We start from the raw sequence: 24256 nt of genomic DNA on the forward strand, positions 1-24256 counted from the left end.
TGAAGAGGTCACCGTGAGCGGACGGCAGCCTGACACAGGGCCGTGGAGGCAAAGAGGAAAAGAAGGATGTGAGGGAGGGTTTGAAGGTGCCTAACTCTGATTGCATACATCAACCCCAGAAAACTCCTTTCATGTAAGTGTTGTCATTTCTCACATACAACAGTCCATCAGTACAAAATCCGTTCTAATCTTGATGCAAAGAATGGTTCTGCACCTCGGCTCACAGAAAAGCAAGCTAGACTGCTAGGCCTAGAATGTGTTCAAGTCAGGCTGCTCCCAGGGCATCTGTAAAGTGGAGCTGTTCTCTGGGACAGCGCGCATCTCTGTGACACCTCTTGGAAACAACCTTTGTCTGGGAGGGTGTGGTGCGTGTGACTCCTTTCCCCACGCACCCCACCCTCCTTTCTGCAGATTCCTTTCTGCATTTCAGTATTTTTTTCTTTGGCTCTAAGGCTGTCATTGAATTTGAGATTGTCCTTCCCTTCCTTTTACAGAACTCGCTAACCAGCCGACCCATGTTTCATTTTCTCCTCAACCCTTCTGCTCTTCATGTGGTCACACCTCACATACTCCACTCTAAGCTCCTTCTCTGATTCTTACTTCTGGAACTCCTTTCATGCTGGGCAGAAATGCCTGGAAAGCTTTATGAACCCATGGATAAGTCACCTCCCTTCCCTTGACCTCCATCCTCATCTACCAGCCAAAGTCCCTTTCCTCTGTGTGAAGGTGACAGAAGGTCATGCTTAGGTATGAAAGAATTCAGAAAAATACCGCCACCTACTGTTCTGGAAAAAAGAGTTACTTAAAAATGTACTCTGGCCAACTGAGAAATTTCTGCATGGAGATGTCAGAATGGAAGGCATGAGGCACGGGGCCTGGGAGTCTGTCCCGGCGTACCCCCAACAGGCACAAAGATTCAGCACAGCAGAGAAGCAACGCCTGGGCACGCACTGACTGACTTGGCCACACCAACAGGGAGAGGGTGGAGAGGAAGGGCCTTTCACAGTGACGTCAGGATGACGCTTAATGACACTGTCTTAGGAATTGGTATCCTTCATTACGGTAATAATCTTGTAATTGGAACTCCTCTGTAAAAGCCTCTCCCTCAAGAAGAGTTTACTGTGAGATCCAGAAGTCCAATTAAATAGGATTATAACTATGTTAAAAGACAAAAACAGGAAGCACCCATGGCTAGGAACAGGCCTGGGAACCATTTTCTGTGGCTGTTTGTGGCTGAGGAGCTGCTCCTGTCGCTCGCCCGCTGACACAGCGCCCTGGCCGCTGCTGCGGACCCCCTGGCCCCAGAGCCTCCCTGTGGCAGTGCACCAGGCCCCCACGACAACGACAACAGGCTCTGGCCAGCCTTCCCAGCTGCATGCCCAGGCTCCACGTCACGGCCCTCAAATTCCTTCTCCTGCAGCTCCTTGAAGAGGCTCTGTCCTCCTCGGCCCTGGTGCCTTCCCATATGCCCGTCCATATCCAGGACATTCTTCCCTCTTCCTTGACTTGAGGAAGGAAGCCCTGCCTGCCTGTTCCATGAAGCTTCCCAGACACAACCCGTCCTGTTACCCTCGGAGAAGCAGAGCAGCCCTCCCAGCCCCCTGGCACGTCAGCAGCTGCTCACGGTATGTAACTACACATAGGCAAGTGGACCTCGTTCTCACTGAGAACTCCTTTGCCACCCTCACTGGATTCTGAGGGAAAGGCCCTCTGTAGATAGGTGAATCACATGTCCCTGACCCCATTATCAGAATTAAGAGTCGAGGCCCACAGGGGGTAAATTCAAGTAATTCATCCCATGAGGATGATTCCCTCTAATAATAAATAAGTATCAGAGAAGACTGATTTCTTCCTGGACTTGATGCATATTTTATCTATCTGACTGTAAATTCCATGAGTGCAGGGACTAAATTTATTTATTTGCTCATTGTTCTACATCCCCAGCAACCAAAACAGCGCCTTGCTCCAGGAAAGTTTTAATCTGTTTCCTCAGAGTGTGAATGTCTTATTTGTACTCACTTCCCAGGTAGAGCAAAATGCCCGGCACAGTTCACACTCACGGACGCTATGCTGAATGAATCCTAGTCTGAGTTATAAAATGAGGCCATTTTCTTTATGCTAAATCCAAACTCGGGGAAAGCCTCTCCCTCAGAAGCACACACCTGCCTGCCTTCTCTGGGGCCCCAGCCCCTGCCCCTTTGTCCTGGTTTCTGTGTGCAACCCTGAGGAACAAGAAGTGGCTTTGTGTCACTGAAAGGAAAGCCTTTACAGAAACGCAAAACAACATTAACCTTTTCCCCTCTGGGGCATTCAACACACTGGCTGACTGTAAACCTGGGGCATTCAGGGAGAAATTCGTTCAAAATTCAGGCAAAAAAAAAGGTGCCTTCCTATCTTCAAAATCCCAAGACCTGCACATTTCCCCCCCTCAAGAAGCAACTCAAAAATGCCCACGCTGCACTCCAGACCCCCTAGGGCAGCCCTTTCTGCCACGCTGGCTGGCTCCTTGCGGGGCGTCTGCCCCCTCCACGTGCTGGGGGCAGCCGCCGCCGCCGCCTCCCTAAAACTGACCGCCACCCGCGTCGGAGACGCCCCGTGCTGGCGCTTCAGAGACAGGGCATTTTGTTCATTTTGTCTCTGTGCCAATCTGCCTCTGCTAGGAGTCTCAAGGCCACGCCAACCTGAAGAGATCCTCTCTACTTCTCTGCATTCTCCGAAGCTGACCAGAAATAATCATAAAAAACGAACAAAGGGGTTACAAATTAATCTGCCCTCGCTGTCTCCTCTGACTGCAAAGATAGAATTACAAACCCAGGATTTGCAAGAGACCTCAATTCCTCATTAATCTCCACTATCGTTTCTATCATGGCTTTTTTTTTTTTTTTTTAAGCTCCTTAGGCAGGGAATGAGGGGGAGCTACGTTCTTTCTTCACTCAACAGTAACTGAAAAATATGTCCTTAACATTTCAGAAAGCAGATCACCCATGTGCTAGAATATAACCACTAAAGCGTGGAGGTGAAATGGCATGAGTGTCCTTTACGTCAGCATCTGTTGAAATTAATGAATTTAAGGGTGGACAACCTAAATCTGTGGCTTCTTTGAAAAGCATGAATCCGATACTCCAGAAAATTTCCAGGGCCTAAGACTCTCCAATTTCTTTACTTCACTCTTGCTTTCGTGGGGCATATTTTGACTGTTCGGATGGGCGGTGTGTGGCCTCAAAACTGCGTTCCGAATGTGCCTCTGCTCTCTCTGGCCATCTGGAGCTGGGGCCTGCAGAGAGAGCAGGTCCTGGCATTTTCCTGCCAGGTTCACTTCATGGGTCAATGCTATGGTGTAATCAAAAAGCGGTGGGGGCTTTTCTCCTTCTCTGTCCTGGAAGTGCCCGCAAACTATTTGGGTGAGGCTGTGTCAGCACCACCGCTCCGCCTGGAGCCACGAGCTCCGACCAAGAGAGCACAGACTGCACGACCTGGGGGGCACTGAAGCGCTCATCCTCGCTGCTGTTTACACGAATCCGGGCACGCCACGCACAGCAGCTGCTTGTCTATGTGATGTCCATGGTGGCTCCCAGTCCTGCTCTTCCCTGGCTAAATACCTGTCCATGTTCCTCAAACTCTCGCTTGGCAGAAAGTTGAGGATGGGGCCTAGAAGGTAAAGGGTGAAGAGAGCATCCAATCAGAGGCCTGTCTCTGCTAGGTCCCGCTCTTACCTGGGTATGGCACTCTTCCTTTGGTGACCAGCTCTGTGAGTAAGATTCCAAAAGACCACACGTCAGACTTGATCGTGAACCTCCCATACAGGGCTGCTTCGGGAGCCGTCCACTTAATGGGGAACTTTGCACCTGCAGAAAGAACACGCGGTGACTCGGCAGGCAGGGAGCATGGCGCCGGGTGTGGGGCTAGGGGGGAGTGCTAGGAAGCCACTTTCACAGCAGCAAGGTCACAGAGGATGATGGGAAGGTGGTAAGCAAGAATGGACTACAACTGAGCAGTTGTGGGATCTGGTCCTGGCTCTGTGACCTTAAGCAAGCTAGTCTAATTTATTTTTCCCATCAAAAGGTTGGTGTTCAAAGCCCCTTAAAGTCCTGGCTTCTAGAACTTGAATCTGTGACCACACTGAATGCCATAGGGTTGGTCTGGATGTGGGGCTGACTTGTGATTTAGGAAACTAATTTTATGTATTTTTTTCCTTTGCTTTGAAATGATGTCATATTCTAATTAATACATACAGTATTAAATCATAATGCTACTCTCATGAATTCTTTGGTATAGAAGACCATAGCGTGCTCTTATGAGGTACACAGAAACCATATCCAAACATCATGCTTCTCCCAAGGTGAAGACAATTTGCTGCAGCCCATGTATTTTATAGAAATGGGCTCTAACTCCCAAGGCCTCCAAAACCCACAGCAGAGAAATGATTTTGCCTCTGGCTACTTCCCTCCACCTTTTCCCCCATCACTGATAGTGGCCATCTTTACTCCTGGGACAGCTTTTTCTTATGTACTCTATGATCCCTTGTTTACCTCCCTATCTTTCTCCCACCCACCAGAGAGCGTACTATTTACTGTTTTTTATTTTTTTAATTAAAAAAAAAAATTTTTTTTTTTTGAAGATTTTGTTTGACAGAGAGAGGCACAGCGAGAGAGGGAACACAAGCAGGGAGAGTGGGAGAGGGAGAAGCAGGCATCCCATGGAGCAGGGAGCCCGATGTGGGGCTCGATCCCAGGACCCTGGGATCTTGACCTGAGCTGACGGCAGACGCCTAATGACTGAGCCACCTAGGCGCCCCTACTGTTTGTTTTTAAAGAGTAGTCTTGCCTCAATGACTATCTTATGAGTCTGATTTCTCAAGACCAAGCAACAAATTCATGCCCAGGTCAGTAGAATCTTTCCTTTGAAATTTCTCAGATTAAAAAAATCCTCTCCCCAATCCAAAAGGAAGAGTGGCATCCACCCTGCTCTTCATAAGGCTAGATATGTGTACAGGGAATTAAAATTGATTCAGCAGCCTGTGCTCTCATATATTAAGCTCAGCGATTATAAAGCAGTTCCAGAAATTTCATTGAACAAACTAAAAGAAAAACACAAGGAATTTTTATTACTGATGTAAACACAATTATATGTTTAAAGTGCGTTAATTTTACTTAGGATCTCCTAAAAAAAATCATACAAAGGCTGACAGAATCAGAAATTTTCATAGTATCTTCTATGAAAAGTCACAATATGCGAAAGTGGCAAATAATTAAAATCTTTAAATTAGCATGGTTTTAATAACGAGAGGTATGATAAATTACAGCAATTAGATTTTTGTTTTAAACACAGTACATGATAACGTCTTTAGCAAATCTACCCTGGCATTTTCTGGCAATATAATTTTCCTCTCCATCTCTTTTATGCCAGTGTGAAATGAAATTTAAAAAATCCTATTTCATTATGAGGCATCTTACATTTACACTGGAGCAGAAAAGTTATTCTATAGTTTTCCTTTTATTCACTGAGTTATTTTTAATTAGCTGTGTTTCTCAAGCATAATTATTTCTATCTTTTCTTAAGTACTGCATGATTCCACACAAGGCCTGGTATTCTCCGAACAGTCGTTTTGTTTTTAAAGTTTCTTTCAAAGCGTTCTGCTGTGTGAGAACCTACCCTCGAGCATTCTGTTCACGCAGCTTTGGACTCTGAGCCGCTGGGATTAACGTGATAGATTTTCTTCAGTGTCGAGAACAGACTTTGCCCTGGACCAGAACTCAGCTGGGGTTCTCTTATTTCAGAGAATTAAAGGTATATTAAATTCATTCCTATTTAAACTATCTCTTGAGCCAAATGGCTTGGAAATCTATGTCCATCTCGAGAGCAAAAAGAACTTTCTTTTTCCCCTGTGCAGACACAAATCCTGTAAACAAAATGACAAGCAAAAGGAGCCTTTCTTCCTTTCTTGGAATCATTCAACATTCGTGAAGGTGTGTGTTGCTGAAAGTAAACTGTTCAAAATTTGGATAAAGTCATTTTGGATTTTCTGAGAGAAGATTTCATAATTTGAGGTTAACAAAAACCCAAACAAATGTCAATATATCAGCCCGTTGTGCTAGGTGGCTTCATTGTTTTTTCATTACATCAGCTACAACAAGAATTACAGTATGTAAACCTTCAACAGATAAATTCAAACAAAGGCTGTAATGGATCTCTAATAAGAAACCATTTGTGGATATGTGCTTTGAGACTTATTAGCAGGAGCTTTTGTAAATAAATATTTTGCATTAGTTTTCTTTCTAAGATAAGCAATATATTTACACCTAATGCATTTTGGAAGAAAAAAAATAAAGGATGTCTTTGTCCAATTTCTCCTACTTCTTTTCAGTCTTAAAATAGCAGGCACTGTTGACAAAAAGAGCTTCTCTAAAGATAACTCACGTTTTCCTTTTCAAGGCAGAAAAAAGGTTAATAAATTAAAGCAGCGATAATCTGTTAATCATTAACTACAGTTTCAACAAAAGAACTGATGGGTGTCCGCTCTTTTACTCATCTCATTACCTCTACTTCCCCTCGCCTTGGTTTCCCACCTTCTGGGAGCACAGAAGCAGCTCCAAACGGTATGTAGTGGGGGTGGGGGCAGGTGTCTCTGTCCAGGGCCAGGCAGGTTGCACTTTGCAAACCCCAGTCTATGAGAACCCCCAGGGCTGTCTGGAATACCACCTACACAACCCCACAGGTGGCCCTGCGGGGGGCTGCAGTGGGCTCTTGCCTCGGGTGAAGTCAAGAAAGCTCAGAAACCTGCAAGAAAGGATCTCCTGGGTGTAAACACTGCCTTTCCCTTGAAAATAAAGTTCCGCCCCCTCATATTTTTTTGAAGATACCATGACAGGCAGTTAAGTCAGGATCAAAGTTGTCTCCTAAGCAGTATGGATTTGTAGAAAAAAGGAGACAGCGTCCAGAGGCCTATGTTACAATGAACTTGGCCCTACTGTGTAACCAGCTGATTCGCTCTTCTTGAAATTCTCCTGTTTGGGAGCAGGATTCAGATGCCAATGCCATTTCCTCTCCTTTGCATTTTATCAGAGGAAACGTAGCCAAATAATCTGTAGGATAATCTGTGTCACTGGTATCATGGGCTTTGGAGGCCACAGAAACTCAGTGAACTTGTTCAATGTTTAGCTGAACCAAAAAATAAAGGAATTATCATCACTCTAGTGTTTATTTCTGACTGAATTACTTTAACAGTTTAGGATTCTTTGAGGCCAACAGACAAAGGCCATACATGATATATATGTATTTAATGCATGGGACTTGAAACATCTTTTCCACTGTTTTCCAAGCAGCATTTGCAGATTTTGTACCTCCCACGGTAAAGCCCTTGCTGAAAGCCTGACTCGGTGCTGTCACCGAGGCCCAGGTCCTGGAACCACCATGGGACTTGCGTCATTTACCTTCCTGTAATCCTAGTGAGGAGCAGCGAGCCTGAGGCCAAGCCATTTTCTGTGGTGAGTAAACATGCGGGTGTTACAAGTAATAATTTGTCACCGACCTCTCCATCCTGTTTCCCTGATTCTGTTGAGATTGAACTGAGTGGTCATGAGCTCTGTGTCACGACGGGGGACTGTACTCCCTCTCTTGGCTTCAACCGCTCTCCTGACTCCCGTGTCACCTGTGTGTGGATCACCCGATGGGCACTCCCTCCTGAATTCCTGATCGGTACAATGGATTCTCTCCTCAGCGTCTCCGCTGGGAGGCCTCAAAGGGCCTCTCAAATACAACATCCAAAATTGACCTTCCCCAGAATTCTGCTTCTTTTTCACCATTTGTTGCCTTGTAAACTGCCCAGCTGATGAGACCAGAATGCCGAGAACCCTCCTTATCTAGATGCTGCGTCTAACTGCCCATCACTGCGCCCTCACAAGGCAGCGCGGGGCCTGCCCAGGGAAGGAGCTCAGTCCATCTTCCCTGTGTCTTCTTCGGCCCCTGCTGCTTTATCACTCTCCAGGCTGAGTCCACTTCACTCCTGTGAATGTGACCGGGCATCTTCACTACCCTCACTCCAGTCCTTACTCGCTCCCTGTCCCCTGCCTGCACTCCTGCAAGGGCCTTCCAGCTGGGCCCATATGCACAATCTGGTCCCTCCTCCCTACTGCTCCAGCCACTTCCTGTTATCCTGGGCACCTCTCCATTGCCCTTCTCCGATGGTTCCCACCTGCTGGAGGGCCACGGGGCAGGCTGTTCCCTTTGCTGAAGTCCCGACCCCACGGCTAACTCCTGCTCCTTTGTTCTTAGCCTAAATGTTATTTGCACAGGGAGGCTTTGCTGGGACACGGGACTGGGGTTGGTTCCTAGCACTGTGCGGTCAGAGCCTCTCATTCTTTGTGGCTACTACTATTCCAGGGGCAGATGAATACATTAGTTGTTTGAAGCACGCCTCTCTCAAGAGATAAGAGACTGTCCTTGAGGGCAGGAGCATGTCTTTCTGGATGGCTACCTTATCTCCGGTACCGAGACCAGTCCCTGGTGCACAGAAGAAACTAGATAGAGATGTGTTGAATGATGGAGGAACTGGACAGCTGATTTGCTCTTCCAGCTTTCCTTTCCAGGCTGAACCACCACAGCTCCTCAGGAGGCTTGTTATTATTAGTTCCCTGCTCTCTGGTGGGTCTTCTCCTCGTCCTCAGTGACCAGTGTCACTGTCTGCCATCATCTGGATACCCTTGTAAGGGCCTCACAACTGCCGACTGCAGAAGAGCATCACCCTTATGACACTTAGAAACACCTGGAAAACCCTGTGTTCTTACTGCCAAATGAAGTGTGGAGTGAATCTCAGGCGGAAGGAGCCCCAGACTTTGCTCTGTGAGGAGTGGGGGGCCTAGATCACTAGAGTTGTGGCTCAGGGGGTTATATAAGCAGAAAGTCTAGGTGACCAGAGGCCTTGGGAGTGTTCACAGCAAAACAAAGTGGAAAATCCTTTTCGGAATAGAATGAGATGAAGCAGGTAACTGGTTGCCAATCACTCATACCCCCTTGCCCTGGTCTTCCTCAGGTAAAATAAGGTTAACAGTCATCCAGGCTATAGGTAGGAGAAAAGAGAGGGTTGTGGATATATTCAGTTATCAAAGTTTGACCACAAAACAGCACCAAGCCCCCACTACCGCTGACTGGTTTTGTTCTCTCTTGTTTCCTACCATAAGTATTTCTGAGTTTTCCCCACGTGCCTGGCACCGTACCTAGTGCTGGGGATGCAACAGTGAGCTCAACCTCTGGCTCTCATGAAGCTTGCAGCTCAGTCTGGGAAGGAGATAAAATAAATGACAGGCCATTATATATGTCAGACAGTGACAGATGCTATAAAGAAAAATAAAATGGGCTACAAGGACAGATTTTATGGGGCTTTGCAAGCCCCACTAAAGTCTTTGGATTCTATCCTAAGTGTGATGGGAAGCCACTGGGGCTTGTGAGCAGAATAGGATGACATCCTACCACATTCTTTCTCCTTGTCTTTCAAATGTGGAAGATAATATATCATTACCTTGAGAACGATTTATGATGAGAAAGAACATGTAAAGCATTTTGACTTTTCAACACTCTTGAGAAGCATCGTGACATTTCAAGGCCCATGGGTGTTTCTTACCAATTTGCATTGGGTAGATTATGCTTCTATTGTCACTTCTGACGTCATGTTTATTTAACTAGTGGCTCTAGTCACACTTGTGCTATTTTAGCACACTTTTCACGTTTGAACAATACTAATAATCTCAGCAACAAAGGAGTAAAACTTAGCATACTCCAACACTTTGCAAAGCTCAAACATTTCTATGAGAAATGAATTAATTATCTTCTCTGAATTTATTCTTCCCTGATGTCCTTCCTTCCTTTCCAAGCCTTTCTCGTGTCTCTGCCTTAGGCTCTTCTCCATCCCCCACTTGCTAATTGCGAGCGTCTGAGAGGCCGCAGTGCCGGGACCCTTCCCTCTGACTTAACTCCCTTGGGAGACACACCCTCTCCCATGACTACCCCTTCCCATCTCTCTGAGACTAGGGCTGGAAACCCTACACAGACTCTGTTTCTCCTCGGAAGTCCCAGTTCTTGATTTGCAAATGTCAAAGGGATCAAAGCCTTTAGGGTGTCCCACCTTTATCTCAAATGTGGCAACTACGAATCTAAATTCATTATTTTACTAAATCATCTTACTATGAATAAGACATTATAAAGGAGATTCTTGTGCTAGGTAGAAAATTTTACTAAATGACTGACCTGACTTAAAAAGCTTATTCTCACTTTAATATTTTAGGATGCAAATGGAGTATTTTTTTTTTTTTTTTTTAGTATCCCTTTTCTGGGGGTCAGATCATCATTCTGCCAGGCTTCAAAGTGGGGGAGAAACCTGATAGCCAGCTGGAACTCGTCCCTCTCCTCAAACCTCCAAGCTAATCCATCATCAAGGTTTCTTCTCTCTCTCTCTCTCTTTTTTAGTAATCTCTATGCTCAAAGTGGGGCTCAAGCTCATGACCCTGAGATCAAGAGTCATATGCTCTACTGACTGAGCCGGTCAGGCGCCCCATATCACCAAGGCTTCCTGTTTCCCTCTTTGACATGTCTCTCACATTTGCCCTTTCTTGTTTAAGCTCTTCGCTGAAACTTGTCTTGGGTTCCTTGTCCCTCTGGTCAGTCCTCCTGTCATGGTTCATGGATCGTGCCCTGCCTTCGGCTCATTGTCCTTCCAACAAGTCACTTACACCTCAGCTTCATAATGCTCTCCTCACCAACCGTGTAGTGGGCCCCCCACTGCATCAAGGCAAAATCCCCTGCCTGGTTTCCATGCCCACCTATCTATTCAACTTCAGCTCTTGCAATCCCAAACACACCTTCTCCTCTGGTTTGCTTTCTCAGAACCTGTACTCTGCCCTTGGCGTAATCATACCTGCTTCTTCTTAGCTTGTTCTAAATGTTTCTAAATGTCTTCTTTCTTTCCACCTGCTTAGCTGAAGCCTACTCATCTCAAGTCCCACCTTCTTCACGAAGTCATTTGGGATCACTCCAGCCTTCACTGATCTCTCCAATGCACTTGGAGCCAATCTTACAAGTCACAGTTTAATGCTTGACAGTAGTAGCCACAACAGTAGCAACACATATACTGAGTGCCTGCTAAGTGTCCAGCATTGTGCTAAGTACTTTACATGCAGGAGGTAGATGCCAGTAATAATCCTGTCCTCCAGATGAGAACACGGAACACAGAGAGGTAAAATGATAGGCCAAAGAACATGTGGCAATGGTGGAACTAGGATTTGAACCAAGGGAGTCTGGCTCCAGAGCCCAAGTGCTTCAACGCTATATCCCATGCTGCTGTGCCCATGTCCCCAACATGTCTTTGTGCTAGTTTTGCAGGTGTTATTTTTTACCTTCTTAAGTAGAATGTAAATCCTTTGCAGTTGGAGACCATGTTCTATACTTCTATTCCTTGACAGTACCTTGCCTAAGGCTGGTTAAAGAGCAACTGCTCAACAAATCTTTAACTGGCTAAAGGCAATTTATCTTAGCAATTTGCCAATACTGTGATGGCCAAATAAATTCTCTTCCTTTACACAGATTTAATCAAAGCAAAAAAAAAAAAAAAAAAAGAAAAGAGTGAACACACAGCAGTGTAATGAACTAATAATTGTTTTCACTCTTAGTATTATAGGAATAAAATCATCCTTACCATACTCTGGGATGGTCTGACCGAATGCTCTTGGTTTTTAAGTGAAAACAAGAAGACCAGTTAAATTCATTAAGTCAGGATGGCTCATCCCAACCCCCAGGATCCATTCCAGTTAATGAAGGTCCTATATCCCTAGTGGCCAGGCAAGCTGTTTTCTTTGCCTCGAATGGAAACAGTTCTTACTTGATTTGGTTACTTACTATACTTTATGCATCTTCATGCATTAAGATGATGGCAGTGGCATTGGAGATATTCAAATGAAAATGGCAGAGACTTCCACTCCCAAGTCTACCTCCTGCACTAAGTGTATGCAAGTTGGCCAGGAACCAGGGAGGAAAATGCTCTCCTTGTGAGAGTGCAAAGGGGCCCACCCTGTGGGCTGTGCTGCGATCGAGGGGTCATTTTTGTGAAGGCCCAGGATGGTCATTTACGAAAGGAGCTTCGAAGTCAGCAGATCTGGGCTTGCACATTCGATTTGCTGGGTGACCCACTTAAAACCTCCCCCAGTTTCAGTCTCCGTGTCTATAAATTGGGATGATGATAACCTCATGAGGTTGTGGTGAGAATTATAAATAATGTAAGGGGTTCAGCACACCATCTAGCACTTTGTGACAGCTGAATAAATGCCAATTATTATTTTATTTGGACAGTAATGCAAAGGCACTGAGTTGCATCAGGTTAGCCAAAGCCTCCAAACTTTAAGAGAGGGAAAGAGGATGAAGAAAACCCAGTGCGCTCATCTATCAGTTACTGAGAACTTACTGAGCGTACACTTAGCCCCCAGCACAGGGGGAGGGCCTCCTGAGAAAACAAAGCATGGGTCACCTCCTGCCATATGCCTTTCCAGGCAGCTGGGGAGACAGAGCTCACAGGCAAACCCAACAGACAGCTAAATAGATTGCGGCACTGGCTCTAGGAAAAAGAGGGCTCAGGAGACAGGGAAAGAAGAAGTGCACAGGGGCTGCGGGCTCTGGATAGAGGTGGTCACACTGAAATGCTGCAGTGTGACCTGTGGGTCTCCCTGGGAGGGGCCTGGGGGCCAGGACAGGCCTGGTGGGGGTGGGGGGGAGCTCACATTATTGGCTCTTGGTGGAGAGCTGGGCTGTCAAACCCTTCTCCACCCCCTGGTGACCAGGCCAATTCCATAGCCCTGTCTCAGAAAACATCCCCTCTGGCTAAAAAACTGGGCCAAGGTGGAGGAGGCAAAGCCACTGTGGAATGAAACCAGCCAAATCCTTCCTACAGAGACCACAGTGGTGCCCTAAGAGCATTTTCAAGGGGGGAAGATATTAGCTTCAACAACAGACACTGTTATTCTGAACTAAAGATTCATCCAGGGTCCCCTTTAATTAGGAAGCCACAAACTCTGCAAACTATTACATCCAAAATTAAATAATGTGCAGTACTTCAACTTTAAAGTTACTCTACGGAATAAAGGAAAAGAATTCACACACCATGCCAACAACAGGAAGCAGATTACACTGGCCGGGAGGGGTGACAAGGCAGGACTAGGACGGGATATCCTGCAGAAGAGTCAAAATCAAAGCTGACCTGACCTGGAACTCTGTGGTTATTCAAACAAAACAATGATTTCAAACCCAATAAAACCAGGCAAAGCAAAGCTCAGATTTTTCACACTAGGCCAAAAGAATGACTTTCAAATTTCCCAAACATGTCTGGAGTAATACAGCTGTGTGTTTTCCAGTTATTCCTGGTGACACATTCTGTTGAAATTTTTACTTCAAGTTCCTAAGATTTTAGCACCATGTTTTAAAAGTAAAAGTAAAGGAGAGGTACAGGGCACAATGAATTCATGTGATGTTCCGTCTGAAATGCATAACGGTGAGCCGGGAATCTGAGAAGGAAGGAAGGAGGTAATGAGGAGAAGAGGGAGGAGTGCTGTCCCATCAGGGATATGGGTGGAGGAAGGACAAGTTCAGCCAAGGAAGACAAGAACCAAGAGCCAGAGGCAGGGCCTAGACACTGCACAGACAAGGACTGATTAGCTGGGCGTGGATCCGAAGTCTGGTGTGGCTGACTCCATGGAAGGGATACTCAGCCTGAGAGGGGTGAGGAAAGTCTCAAGGGAGGCCCAGAATGGAGGACCAGATAGAGAAGGGTGCCAGGCCCATCAGTGGGTATTGAAAACCTAATCAGGACAATCAGAGGACAGGGGGGAGCAAACCCAGTCGCCAGGGAGAAGAGGGGATGAGGCTGCAGCCAGGGCACTAGGCCTGGCATCCTATAGCTGAGGAAGGGCAGGCAGAAGGTGAACTGGGAAGGGCAGCGCAGCCTCATGTGGAGGAGAACAGAAAGCAAGCTGTGACACTTCTGTAATCCGTGGGGGAGCCAGCAGGCGAGGGGAGGCTGCTCTGGCTGCTTGTCTCCACACCACCCTCCTCCTCCCAGTGGTGACCACTGGCAACCTAGAACTCACACCAGCAGCACAAAAGAACGAAATTCATTAGCATCTCCCGCAATCATGGGTATTTGGTCCCCTTACTTTCAGGAAGGAAATCTAAGAACCACCAAGAGGACTTTGCTTGAAGTATAGACTGCGTTGGGGGAGGACTGTGTAAGTGGTTCTCTTGGGTGGAAGTGGGTAAAGGAGGAATCTTGCTACCTATTCTAGAACTATTCTAGAACTAATGATCCTTCTGGCTTTCCAAGAGCCAAAAGAGAAGCAAAATCAGAATAAAAATTCGGATTCATAATTCCAGTTGGATGGACACTACCTTTGTGGACTTTTATCCAGAGTAACAGACAAGAAAGCAGTGTGTCGGGTTCTCTAACCACGTGTATGCTGCTGATCAGGGTGGTGAGAACTCAGACCTGAGTAATAAACGGGTGTCTGGGATGCAGCTCACCGCAGAAATTATTCCAGGAATCCAGCCACCCCCAGAAGGGGCAGTGGGCCTGGTTCAGTCTGACATCATGCCACAAAGTATACGAGGCAGCAGGGACATGCACCGGGCTTGGGGAACTGCTTGGGAACAGCTGGTGGTCATATTGAGGCTTTGGTGGGAGTCAGCAAGAAATCAAAGGAAGAGAGGATATGCAGAAGACAATAACCACTTTGGGGTTGCTTTTTCAAACTGCCCCCACACAGTGCCTGTGCCACTGGGGAGACTAGCAAGATGCTGCCGTGTGCCTTCCTTCAGCTGCAAGAAATGGAGGCTTCCAAATGTGGGGCAGTTTTCATCTGCACTGCCTGCCCCTGATTATCCAGATGATGCAAATGAAGGAGTTCCTTCTGCCAGCAAAGCAAGACGAGGAAGCCAAGTGACATTTTTGATGTTTGATGGCAGTCTGCAGTTCCTATTTACACACTTTAAAATCACAGAGGGTGACCATCTGCTTCCTTCTTGCTGATTACTAAGAAACATGGGACGCACAGATCAAGGACATGCTCTTGACCATTCAGAAACAACCGCCAAATTGCTCTGCCCAAGACAGCACAAAGGAGAAAGACACCCACACGGAATCGAACACGTGACTGCCCAGTGCAGATAAAGAGGAAAGATATTCAGAGGAGCGGGCTGTCAGTGATCAGGGCTTACAGCGGTCCCATCTGTTTCCCCCCGGGCTGTCAGGGTGTGGAAGGAGTGAGTCCACCTCCTTCCTGTAGTTTTAATCTTACAAGAGAGTCTGGGGTAGGCAGGGGTGAGTGAGGTAAAGCCCCTTTCTTTTCACGGTGATCTTTGGCTTTCCGCATGTTCTTTCTGTGTGGAAAATGGATGGTGTGCACAATTCATCTCCCTTTCCCAGGCAGAATGACCCACCCTCCCTGGCGGTCAACCTGGCCCCCGCAGCTCCAGGGTGGCTCAGCAGAGAAACAAAGCATCCCTTCGGAAATGCCATGGAAGCCCAGGGCTGGAAGCGGCAGAATACAAATGAAGGTGCTTTTCTGCCTCGTGACAGAAGTGTACCAAATTAGGGATCGGGGAGGCTGGATCAGAACCAGGCTCGGTTCCAGCATGCACCCCGCGAGCTCCGCGGGAGGGCTGGCTTTGACCCGGCTGAGGGCAGGACGTTCTGCCCGGAGGTTCCCCAGGATCTCACCAGACAGCCCCTTGGGGCAGACAGTAAACTCTGGGGGCCAGAGGGTCAGTCCAAACAAACAAGTTTCCTGCTCAGGACTTAAAACAATGGCTTCTTTGGAAAGGATTTGCTTTTTGTCAAAGGATGGTTTGCTTCTCTAGTATGGGAAGAATTAGATTAAATCCAATGATTAAAAGGTCTCCCCGCCCACCTCCCCTTCCCTGACATTTCCAGTTCAGGTCACAGCACACTGTGTGGGGACTGCAACGCTGTTGTTGACAGAGAATAAGAAGCGCATGAGCTGACAGGGGCAGAGGGAGGGCATCTCATGGCGAGACCAGCCTTGATGTGCCACCGGATTACAGAGGCCTCCGATGAGGCTGATTAATAATTCTGCAGGAGCCCTTGAGCTGGAAAGCTGGTGTTCTGAGTCTGATAATCCCCAGTCATTGTAATACAAAGGAAGGACAGAAACTGAATTCACAGTTCTGAACTGTTGAAATTCGAAATTTGAAAGAAACAGGGATAGCTTCTTCCTGACTGTGTTTGTCAACCTAGCTGCCTCCTTGTTTGTGTTAAATGGCTACTGTGCTTTTTGAATCCAAAATCTGATTATATTTAATTAGTACAGGCATCTGGGATTTCTAATACACAAAGAGTTATTAAAGTAACAAATCTTTCTAAAATATGTTCACCATGAAAGAATGTGTTAATTTATGCAGTAACAATTTTTTAACATGAAATAATTAACATGAAAACTGCAACAATTATGAATTCTTCGCAGTCTAATTTATATGTGAATTTTCCTCCAGATAATAATCTATTCAACTTAAATCTGCAATACTGGGAGCGTTTGAACAGACACATTTTTCTTCTTCTATTTAATACACAAACCTAAACTCACAGCAGGTCTTATACAAAGTCACGAAAGCCCCGGTTTCTACACACATTCCAAAGATCCAAAGATTAAATTGCCTTGACATTTACTTCCCCAACAACGATCCTGTCGTTAACTTAGACCTTAAAAAAAAAACAACCAACACACAGAGCAACTCTATGTTCCTGTCTTTGTGATTTTGTGATGATTCAAATCAGGAGAGGAGAGGGTAAACAGGCAGGTGACCTGGCTGGGAGCGGTTAGGGAAAGACCAAGGGGGTGTGTGCTCTGCACGCAGGCATGCATGTGTGTGTAAGCGTGTGTGTGTGTGTGTGTGTGTGTGTAGGGGCAGGTAGGAGGGAGGGAGGGAGGGATGGGCGGACGGAGTGAGAGAGACACACACTAACAGCTACTATCAACCCACCAGATCACTAGTAGTGACATTACTATTACTACAACTGACTATAACTATACAACTATCAGCTCAGCATTTGCTTTGTGCTAAGTGCTTTACACATATTCCCAGGAAAGCCATCCAACAATTCTGTGATGTAGATAACTATTATTATCCCTGTTGTCAGAGGAGGGAATGAAGGCTCAGAGAGGTTAAGGAACTTGTTCAAAGTTTACAGCTAATTAGCAGCGATGCTAAGATTCACACCAAGATCATTTGATTTCATGTGTCGTGCTCTTAACCAATCCAGTCCCTCCCATCTTTGGGGGTGGGGAGGGAGAGGGAGAGAGAGAGAGAGAGAGAGTGTGTGTGTGTGTGTGTGTGTGTGAAGGAAAGCGGGGTCTGGCTATCCAGAAAGACGTGAAGCTAAGTGCTGCCAGGCGCAGCGGAAGGAGTGAATAATACCAACAACTTCTTCTCTGATCCTCACAACCACCTGAAACGTGACCAATACCAACCCTATTTCAAGGATGAGAAAGCTAAGGCTCACTGAGGCTAGAGCTTATGCAAAGTCCATGAGCAGGAAATGGCAGAGCCAGGATTTGAACCCAGACCGTCTAGCTCCAAAGCTCCTGTGCTTCCCATTACCCAAAAGACATTCTTGTTGTGTGCAGGGGGTGCTGGTGTAGCAAACCATCCTCTCTGGAGGATCTTGCGGTCACCACAGTATCCGGTTCCCAGAGAGAGCTGTGCCCGGTGCTCAGAGAGCAGGAGAGCCTGCCTGGGAAGAGTGTGCAGCGGTGACAGTGATTTTGGCTATTTTCACTGCTGTACACAGACATCTATTAAATACCTACTATGTGCTCTGTGCTGATCTTCAGGCCAAATTACCTCTCTAGAGAAGCAGCACGACTGGGTCCACAGACACCTGGGAGAATTGCTATAACAGTGCCCATGCATTTATGTGTGTGTATGCGCACGTGCATGAACAACCAGCAGCACTGCTGAGAATGCCCACCAGATACTCAGTGGATAAGGTGAGAAACAACAGAGGTGGCGTGGGGGCAGGGGCAGTTCTCAGCAGAGAAGGCAAATGAGAAGAAGGAAAGTCTGCTGGCGTCTCTGGGGCCCTCAGGGCAGGAAGGGAATACAGAGCTGTGACTGCCCAGACAAACAGAGCAGGCTGGAAAATAATCAACTAATTTTTTTTTCCTCTTAAAAGATTGATTCTTGGGCGCCTGGGTGGCTCAGTTAGTTAAGCGACTGCCTTCGGCTCAGGTCATGATCCTGGAGTCCTGGGATCGAGTCCCGCATCGGGCTCCCTGCTCGGCAGGGAGCCTGCTTCTCCCTCTGACCCTCCCCCCTCTCATGTGCTCTCTCTGTCTCAAATAAATAAATAAAATCTTTAAAAAAAAAAAAAAAAAAAAGATTGATTCTTCAGGCTTTTTTTTAGGTAAGAAAGAAAGATACTTTTCAAGGACGATATACATCAAACACAAAAAGTTCAGGTCGTAAGAATGGTTTTTATATTTCACAACCCTTGAAGAGCTTTTATAGACACATCATGTAGTCCTGTACTAATTATGTGAGGTAATTGTTTTCATTTCTCCATTTCACAGATGCTAAAACCGAGGCTCACAAAGGTCAAGTGATCTGTAATTGAGTGAGTTCAAACCCAGGCCGTGTAACTTTGAATCCTAGGCCCCATCTGCAGCCTGGAAGGAAGTACACCGCCAGCACATAACACAGTAACCCTGTATTAGACCCTAAAAGATAAGCTCGCAAAGTCCGCTGGGCAGTATCTACAAATGCTAACTAGGCTTGTAGGACTAACGGTTGTTTTTTTTTTTTTTAGATTTATTTATTTATTTGAGAGAGGGAGCAAGCATGAGTGGAAGGGGCAGAGCGAGAGGGAGAGAGAATCTCAAGTAAATTCTGTGCTGAGCATGGAGTCCCACAAGGGGCTCTATCTCGTGACCCTGAGATCATGACCTGAGCTGAACCCAAGAGTCGGATGCTTAACCGACTGTGCCACCCAGGCGTCCCTAACAGTTTTATTCCTGGCATATATCCAAGAAATAGGAGGACCTCTGTCTACCACCATGGCAGCCTCATTCATAATGGCCCCAAATCAGAAATACCAGTAGAAGAGGGAAACTGATGTATTTGTAGAGGGGAATATGGCTCAGCCATAAAAGGGAAAGAACTGGTACGTGCAGCAACATGGATGAACCTCACAGACATAATGGTGGGAAAGAAGCCAGACATGGGGGAGGAAGACTCTACGCCTGGTTTATGTGAAGTTCCATCACCAGTGGAGGAATCCCTGCTGACAGAGGCGGGCACAGCGGCTACCTGCTGGATGGGGCACGAGGTGGGCTTCTGGGGTGCTGGCGGTGTTCTGTGTCTTCACCTGCAGGTGGTTTCAGGGGCGGACGAATGTGTAAAAACTTACTGAGTTGTAGACTTCAGATTTACTCATTTTATTGTATGTATGTTATGGCTCAATAAAAAATAAGTGGCCACAAAAGCAAGTCGTTCTTATCCACAAGCCAAGTCTTTGGCTTAAGGTTTAAATCAAAACTAGTCAGCGTTGAGCTTCCTGAAAGCTTACGAAGAAGAAAATGGAGTCGATCAAGGATTTTCCCACTGCTTCCTGTCTGTTTGTGTGAGCTTTGAAGGAACTGATGGTTGGAGGGGCTGGGAGTCTTTGAAAGCAAGGCCTGGTGACAGCTGCCCATGCTGGTGGTTATGGGAGGAGGCAAGGTGTGGACGTGCGAGGACAGACAGACAGTGGAGCCTCGGGTGCCCGCGGCACAGGCGGGGCTGGGGCTAGCTCTGCTGATGCTGGGGTAGGGAGGTGGCTGAGGGTGGACCTCAGGCGACGGTGCAGGTGGGGGTGAGAGGCCAGTGTGAGCGGAGAGGGGAGGAGTGGAGGGAGGCGCTGGGAGGGGAGCACCCACGGCAGTGGTAACCCGGGAAGACTTGGTCACTGCACTGGGACATACCACCACAACCACCTCAAGCGCAGCAAACCCAAAGCCAAACTCACCCTTTCTCTGAAAATGAGCTCTTCCTTTTGGACTCCCTCATTTCTGTTGCTGGCAATTCCATTCTCATGATACTTGCATTTGACTACCTGGGAATTATCTTTGCTTCCTCTCGCACAGTGTTTGAGCCTTTCCATTGTGTCTACCGTCCACTCTTGCCTGTGTTTATTCCCCAAGGACTGTCTTGTACAGGACATAATAACAGGAGTATTAATTTACCACCTGCCATGTTCTGGGCACATGCTAAACACTTTACATGTACTGTTTTTAGTTATCTTGGCAAAAATTAAAGCACAAAGCAGGTAAAATATATCTTCACTTTACAGATAAGCAAACTGAGGTGTGGAAAAATTAACTAACTTGGCCAAGGCCCCAGGTGATGGTTTTATGCGGCTTCGGCGCCGCTCCTGTATGTCTCTCTGCACACTTGCAGACCTCCCCGGTGCAGTCTCAGGCTTCCCTAGATCAGTAGCTCTTAGCAAAGTCCCTTTCCCAGACAAGGCATTCAAATAATTAATGCTGGCATTACTCAGAGACCCTGATTGGACAGAATTTAGCAATGTATTTTTGACTACAGAAGATCAGCTGCAATGGAGGGAGCATACAGGTACTAGAGAGCAATACCAAATCATTTCGGGTTGCCTCCAGAAGGCTGTTGGCAGAGGGCCACCCTTGCAGGCTCTGACCCTGGTCTTGACCTTCTCCCTGACATGGGCTTCTGCTTACAGTCCAGCGGGGTAGGGAGTGGTAGGAGGAAAGGAACACAGGAAGGGCTGTTTAACACGTGTCCAAATTTCAATTCTACTTGTGCCCTGGGAAATGTCACCACATCCACCCGGGGCAGGGGGTATGGTGACAGACATTTCAGTGTGCCCTTAGATGGGAAACCCACAACTGTGTTGAAAAACAACTGTCCCTCACAGTCCCCAAATACCTGTGTTTGGCACTTGCTTCTGAACACTGCCCACACTTCCATAATCAAGATTTATCCTGGTCGTGGCCTGTGGGTATCATAAAACCCGACTTGTAAATATGATCAGGCACATGGACCAGCTGTCTGGAGGAGCTGATTAATCCCCAGCAGAAACTTTAGCATGCAACACGCATGCCATCTGCAGAGTACACTAACAGATACACACCAGGTTCTTTCTGCCTCATGAAGAGGCCGGGGCAGGCCAGACCCTCGGGAGGAATTTTACAAACAGCTGGGTTGTCCCAGAGCTGGAATATGAAGCTCTTTCAAACTCCCTCACACATGCACGTTAGAAGCCCCCCATTTAAAAACGTTCCCATAAAATAAAGGGAAAATGAGACTCATGCCTAATCTTAGTTTTTAGTTTTTGTCTTTTAAATGACTGTCTTGCTGAGAGGCAGTCAGTACAGCTTATAAGAGCAGAAGCAACAGTGCTGGCCATACCCAGACTCAAATCCTGCCTCTGCCCTTTTACTAGCTGTGGGACTTTGTACAACTTACTTAACCCCTCTGAGGGGTGATTGAAATAGATAGAAATGATTTCTATCATTTCCCTCCGCACTCTTCACATTTACCCTCTCAGGCCTGGCTCTCGGCAGATACCCTGCAAACGCCCCAGCTCCTTCCTTTCCCTCTGCTGCAGGAGACCATTTTTTTAATTCTCCTTGCAAATCCTGGAGCCCCACAACCTTTGTTTTTCCCCAAGTTCAGTTCTCCACGTCATTTACTTCTCCTTACTTATCTCTTTCCATGTCTGGCATGGATGTGAAGGTATTTGTGAAAGGGAAGAGAGAAGCAAAAAGCATTTTAAGAGGGATGGGTGGGGCTCTATTTGGAAGTTAAGCAAACATGGTACAAAGGGTATGAAGCTGATCCTTCAAAAGGCTTTAGGACAGCATGTGGGACAGTGATGGTGGGGGTTAGGAAGCCACCAGAAGGGTGATGGGGAGAGCTGGCAGGGGACGAGGGTGGGACGTGATGGCCAGGGCTGAGGGTGGCCACTGTGGCCATGCTCCATAGCAGAAGCGTGCTGTCAGGGAAACTGGTGAGGGGCTCTCACACGCCTTCCCCTTGGGTATCAGGCATCCAGGGCCACAGCCAGAAGACCCCACTCCATGGATTAAACCTCCAGCCCTGTCAGCAGCACCCCTGTCAACATCCTTGGTTTCTGCCCTGCAACCTTCTGGATGGTTCAAGGCCAGAATTTGTAACCACAAGTTGTGTAGAGTCCAGAGTCTGGGAGAAGGGGAGGGACAAATCCTGGACTGCCCCATCTGGCACCAGGACTCTACTCACGCATGCAAGGACGCTTTCACGACCGAGTGCTGAGACTGACTCCAATCTCACCTCTTCCCGAATCAAATACTCATGTCTCCAAACCTTTACGTGCTCCGCCTCCTTCTGGGTCTGTGAGTTGGGATGTAATGGGTTTGCCGCGGGGTGAGCTCTCATTTAGGGCCAGGTCTCAGACCCAGTGACACTGCAGACCCTCTCAGCTCGCCGTGACTTAAAATCACGTCCACACTTCTTTCTGGACAACCAGTGCCAATCGCAGCTGCCCGTGTTCCTTTGATTAGGGACACGGCCTGCCATCTGACCCTGCAGTAGCGTGTGTGTGTATGTGCGCGCGTGTGCGTGTGGGCATGCTCACGGTGCGGGCATTTGGCTCCAGGACAAGAACTGCCACGTGTTGGGGACATTCAAAGAGCCGAGCTGTCTGACCAACATGTGATTGAGCATCTGGACGGTATCTGCGCTAGCCAGGGTCTTCATTTAACCATGCTCCTCATCACTTGAGACCGCTGAGAACGATGACGGAAGAACAGGTGTGAAATCAAAGAATATAAAAAGAAAGAAAGGATTGGAATTCCAGGGTGGCCACTGTGAAATTGAGCAGAAAGCACTGTCCTGCAGTGCATTCTAGTCAGCACTCAGCCCTGCTCAGAGTGCCTAGGCTTGCTTAAAAACAACAGCCATGAAGCCTACCCCCTCCTTCCGACGCGAGCATTACGTTCTATAGGAGAAGCCTATGTTCAACCGCAAACAGCACACTTCATTCCACACACTTACCTGCTTACCACTGTGCACGATCCAGGGTGGTAGAAGATAACCCTGGGAATTCCCTCCCTGGCATCAAGTGCTCTAAAAGTAGCCAAAAAGCTCCCCACCAGAGTGGCTGCTGGTTTGGGATGTGTTTAGTCTAGAGCCTGATTTCTACAAATCTCTGGCGGAGGGAGAATGGAGGGAGATGATTTAGAGGGGGTGGGCTGCTCGGGTGACACTGTTATTTTCTATCCTTCTTCTAGATCCCTTTTCTGCTCTTCTCCCGGCTCCTGACCCAGCTGGACTCATCAGTGGGCTCCTCTGACTTTTGGCTTCCCGCCAGGTTGGGCAGGACATCTGGAGGAGGCCCGAAGGCTGAGCTCAGGTACGAATCGCCCGATCCATGCCTGGTCTTTCTCTGCCAAATGTGGCCTCTCGTTCTTAGCTCTGGTGGCAGCCCCCTCCCCACTGCCCTTCTGGCCTCGGTGGGTGGCTGTTACTAGCTCTAGGATATCACACTATGCCGTGTTGGTTTTCCTCACTCCGCCCTTGCCTTTATAAATAACTCCTTGATTAAACTCTCCAATGAGCATGTTTGTGTGCTCTGCTGAGACTTTGAGGGAATGACAAGCTATTATTTGACTTCTCTTTTGGCCTTTTAAAGCCCTCTTTCCCCAAAGGCAAAGCGTCCCAGGCCTGGACGTGAGGAGGGCAGCATAAGCCAGGAAGACCACAATGGTGGACACTCACTCACCAAAAAGTAACATCTTGCCCATCTGTTGAACCCACTATAGTCTCCCACCTGCAGAGCTATCACATTCCTGCCAGATCAAGAAGAAAAACCTCAGCCGAAGAATGCCATTTCAAATATTTTCTGGAGGAAGGGAAGGGAAGGAGAGAGGAAGGATCGTGCAGTAAGCGACTGCTCTCAAGGATGTGATCACGAGCCATCCTATTTAAATGCCCACCTTGCCTTGCTGTGTACTCGTTGTCTTCGATCAATCTGGCCAATCCAAAGTCAGCAATCTTGCAGATTAGTCCATTCCCCACTAGAATGTTTGCTGATCGCAGATCCCTGTGGATGTAATTCATGCGCTCGATGTAAGCCATTCCTGCAGCAACCTGTGGGAACCGAGGAACAGGACACATGTCACACCATGACTCGATGTACTTACACGTCGCTAAACCTGAGGCG

At 47.3% G+C, this 24256-nt stretch overlaps 1 protein-coding gene and 1 long non-coding RNA gene across 8 annotated transcripts in view; one reads left to right on the forward strand and one right to left on the reverse strand.

Annotated features, from left to right (window-relative positions):
* The window catches only part of FYN (FYN proto-oncogene, Src family tyrosine kinase), a 211075-nt gene that overhangs the window by 8514 nt on the left and 178305 nt on the right, over positions 1-24256 (reverse strand). For all 7 annotated transcript variants that reach the window (XM_081828828.1, XM_081828826.1, XM_081828830.1 and 4 more), the window contains 2 exons: positions 24030-24183; positions 3714-3845 (listed from right to left, as the gene is read on the reverse strand). In XM_081828828.1, the coding sequence (XP_081684954.1) occupies positions 3714-3845; positions 24030-24183 (286 nt within the window). The remainder of the gene's footprint in view (positions 1-3713; positions 3846-24029; positions 24184-24256) is intronic.
* Positions 5074-24033, forward strand: LOC115941634 (uncharacterized). The gene is made up of 4 exons (XR_004076371.2): positions 5074-5787; positions 5891-6596; positions 7323-7484; positions 23325-24033. It is a non-coding gene; the product is annotated as an uncharacterized LOC115941634 (long non-coding RNA).

This window comes from Leptonychotes weddellii, chromosome 8, assembly GCF_054177405.1.
Source record: "Leptonychotes weddellii isolate Sample4059 chromosome 8, ASM5417740v2, whole genome shotgun sequence".
Lineage (NCBI taxonomy): Eukaryota > Metazoa > Chordata > Mammalia > Carnivora > Phocidae > Leptonychotes > Leptonychotes weddellii.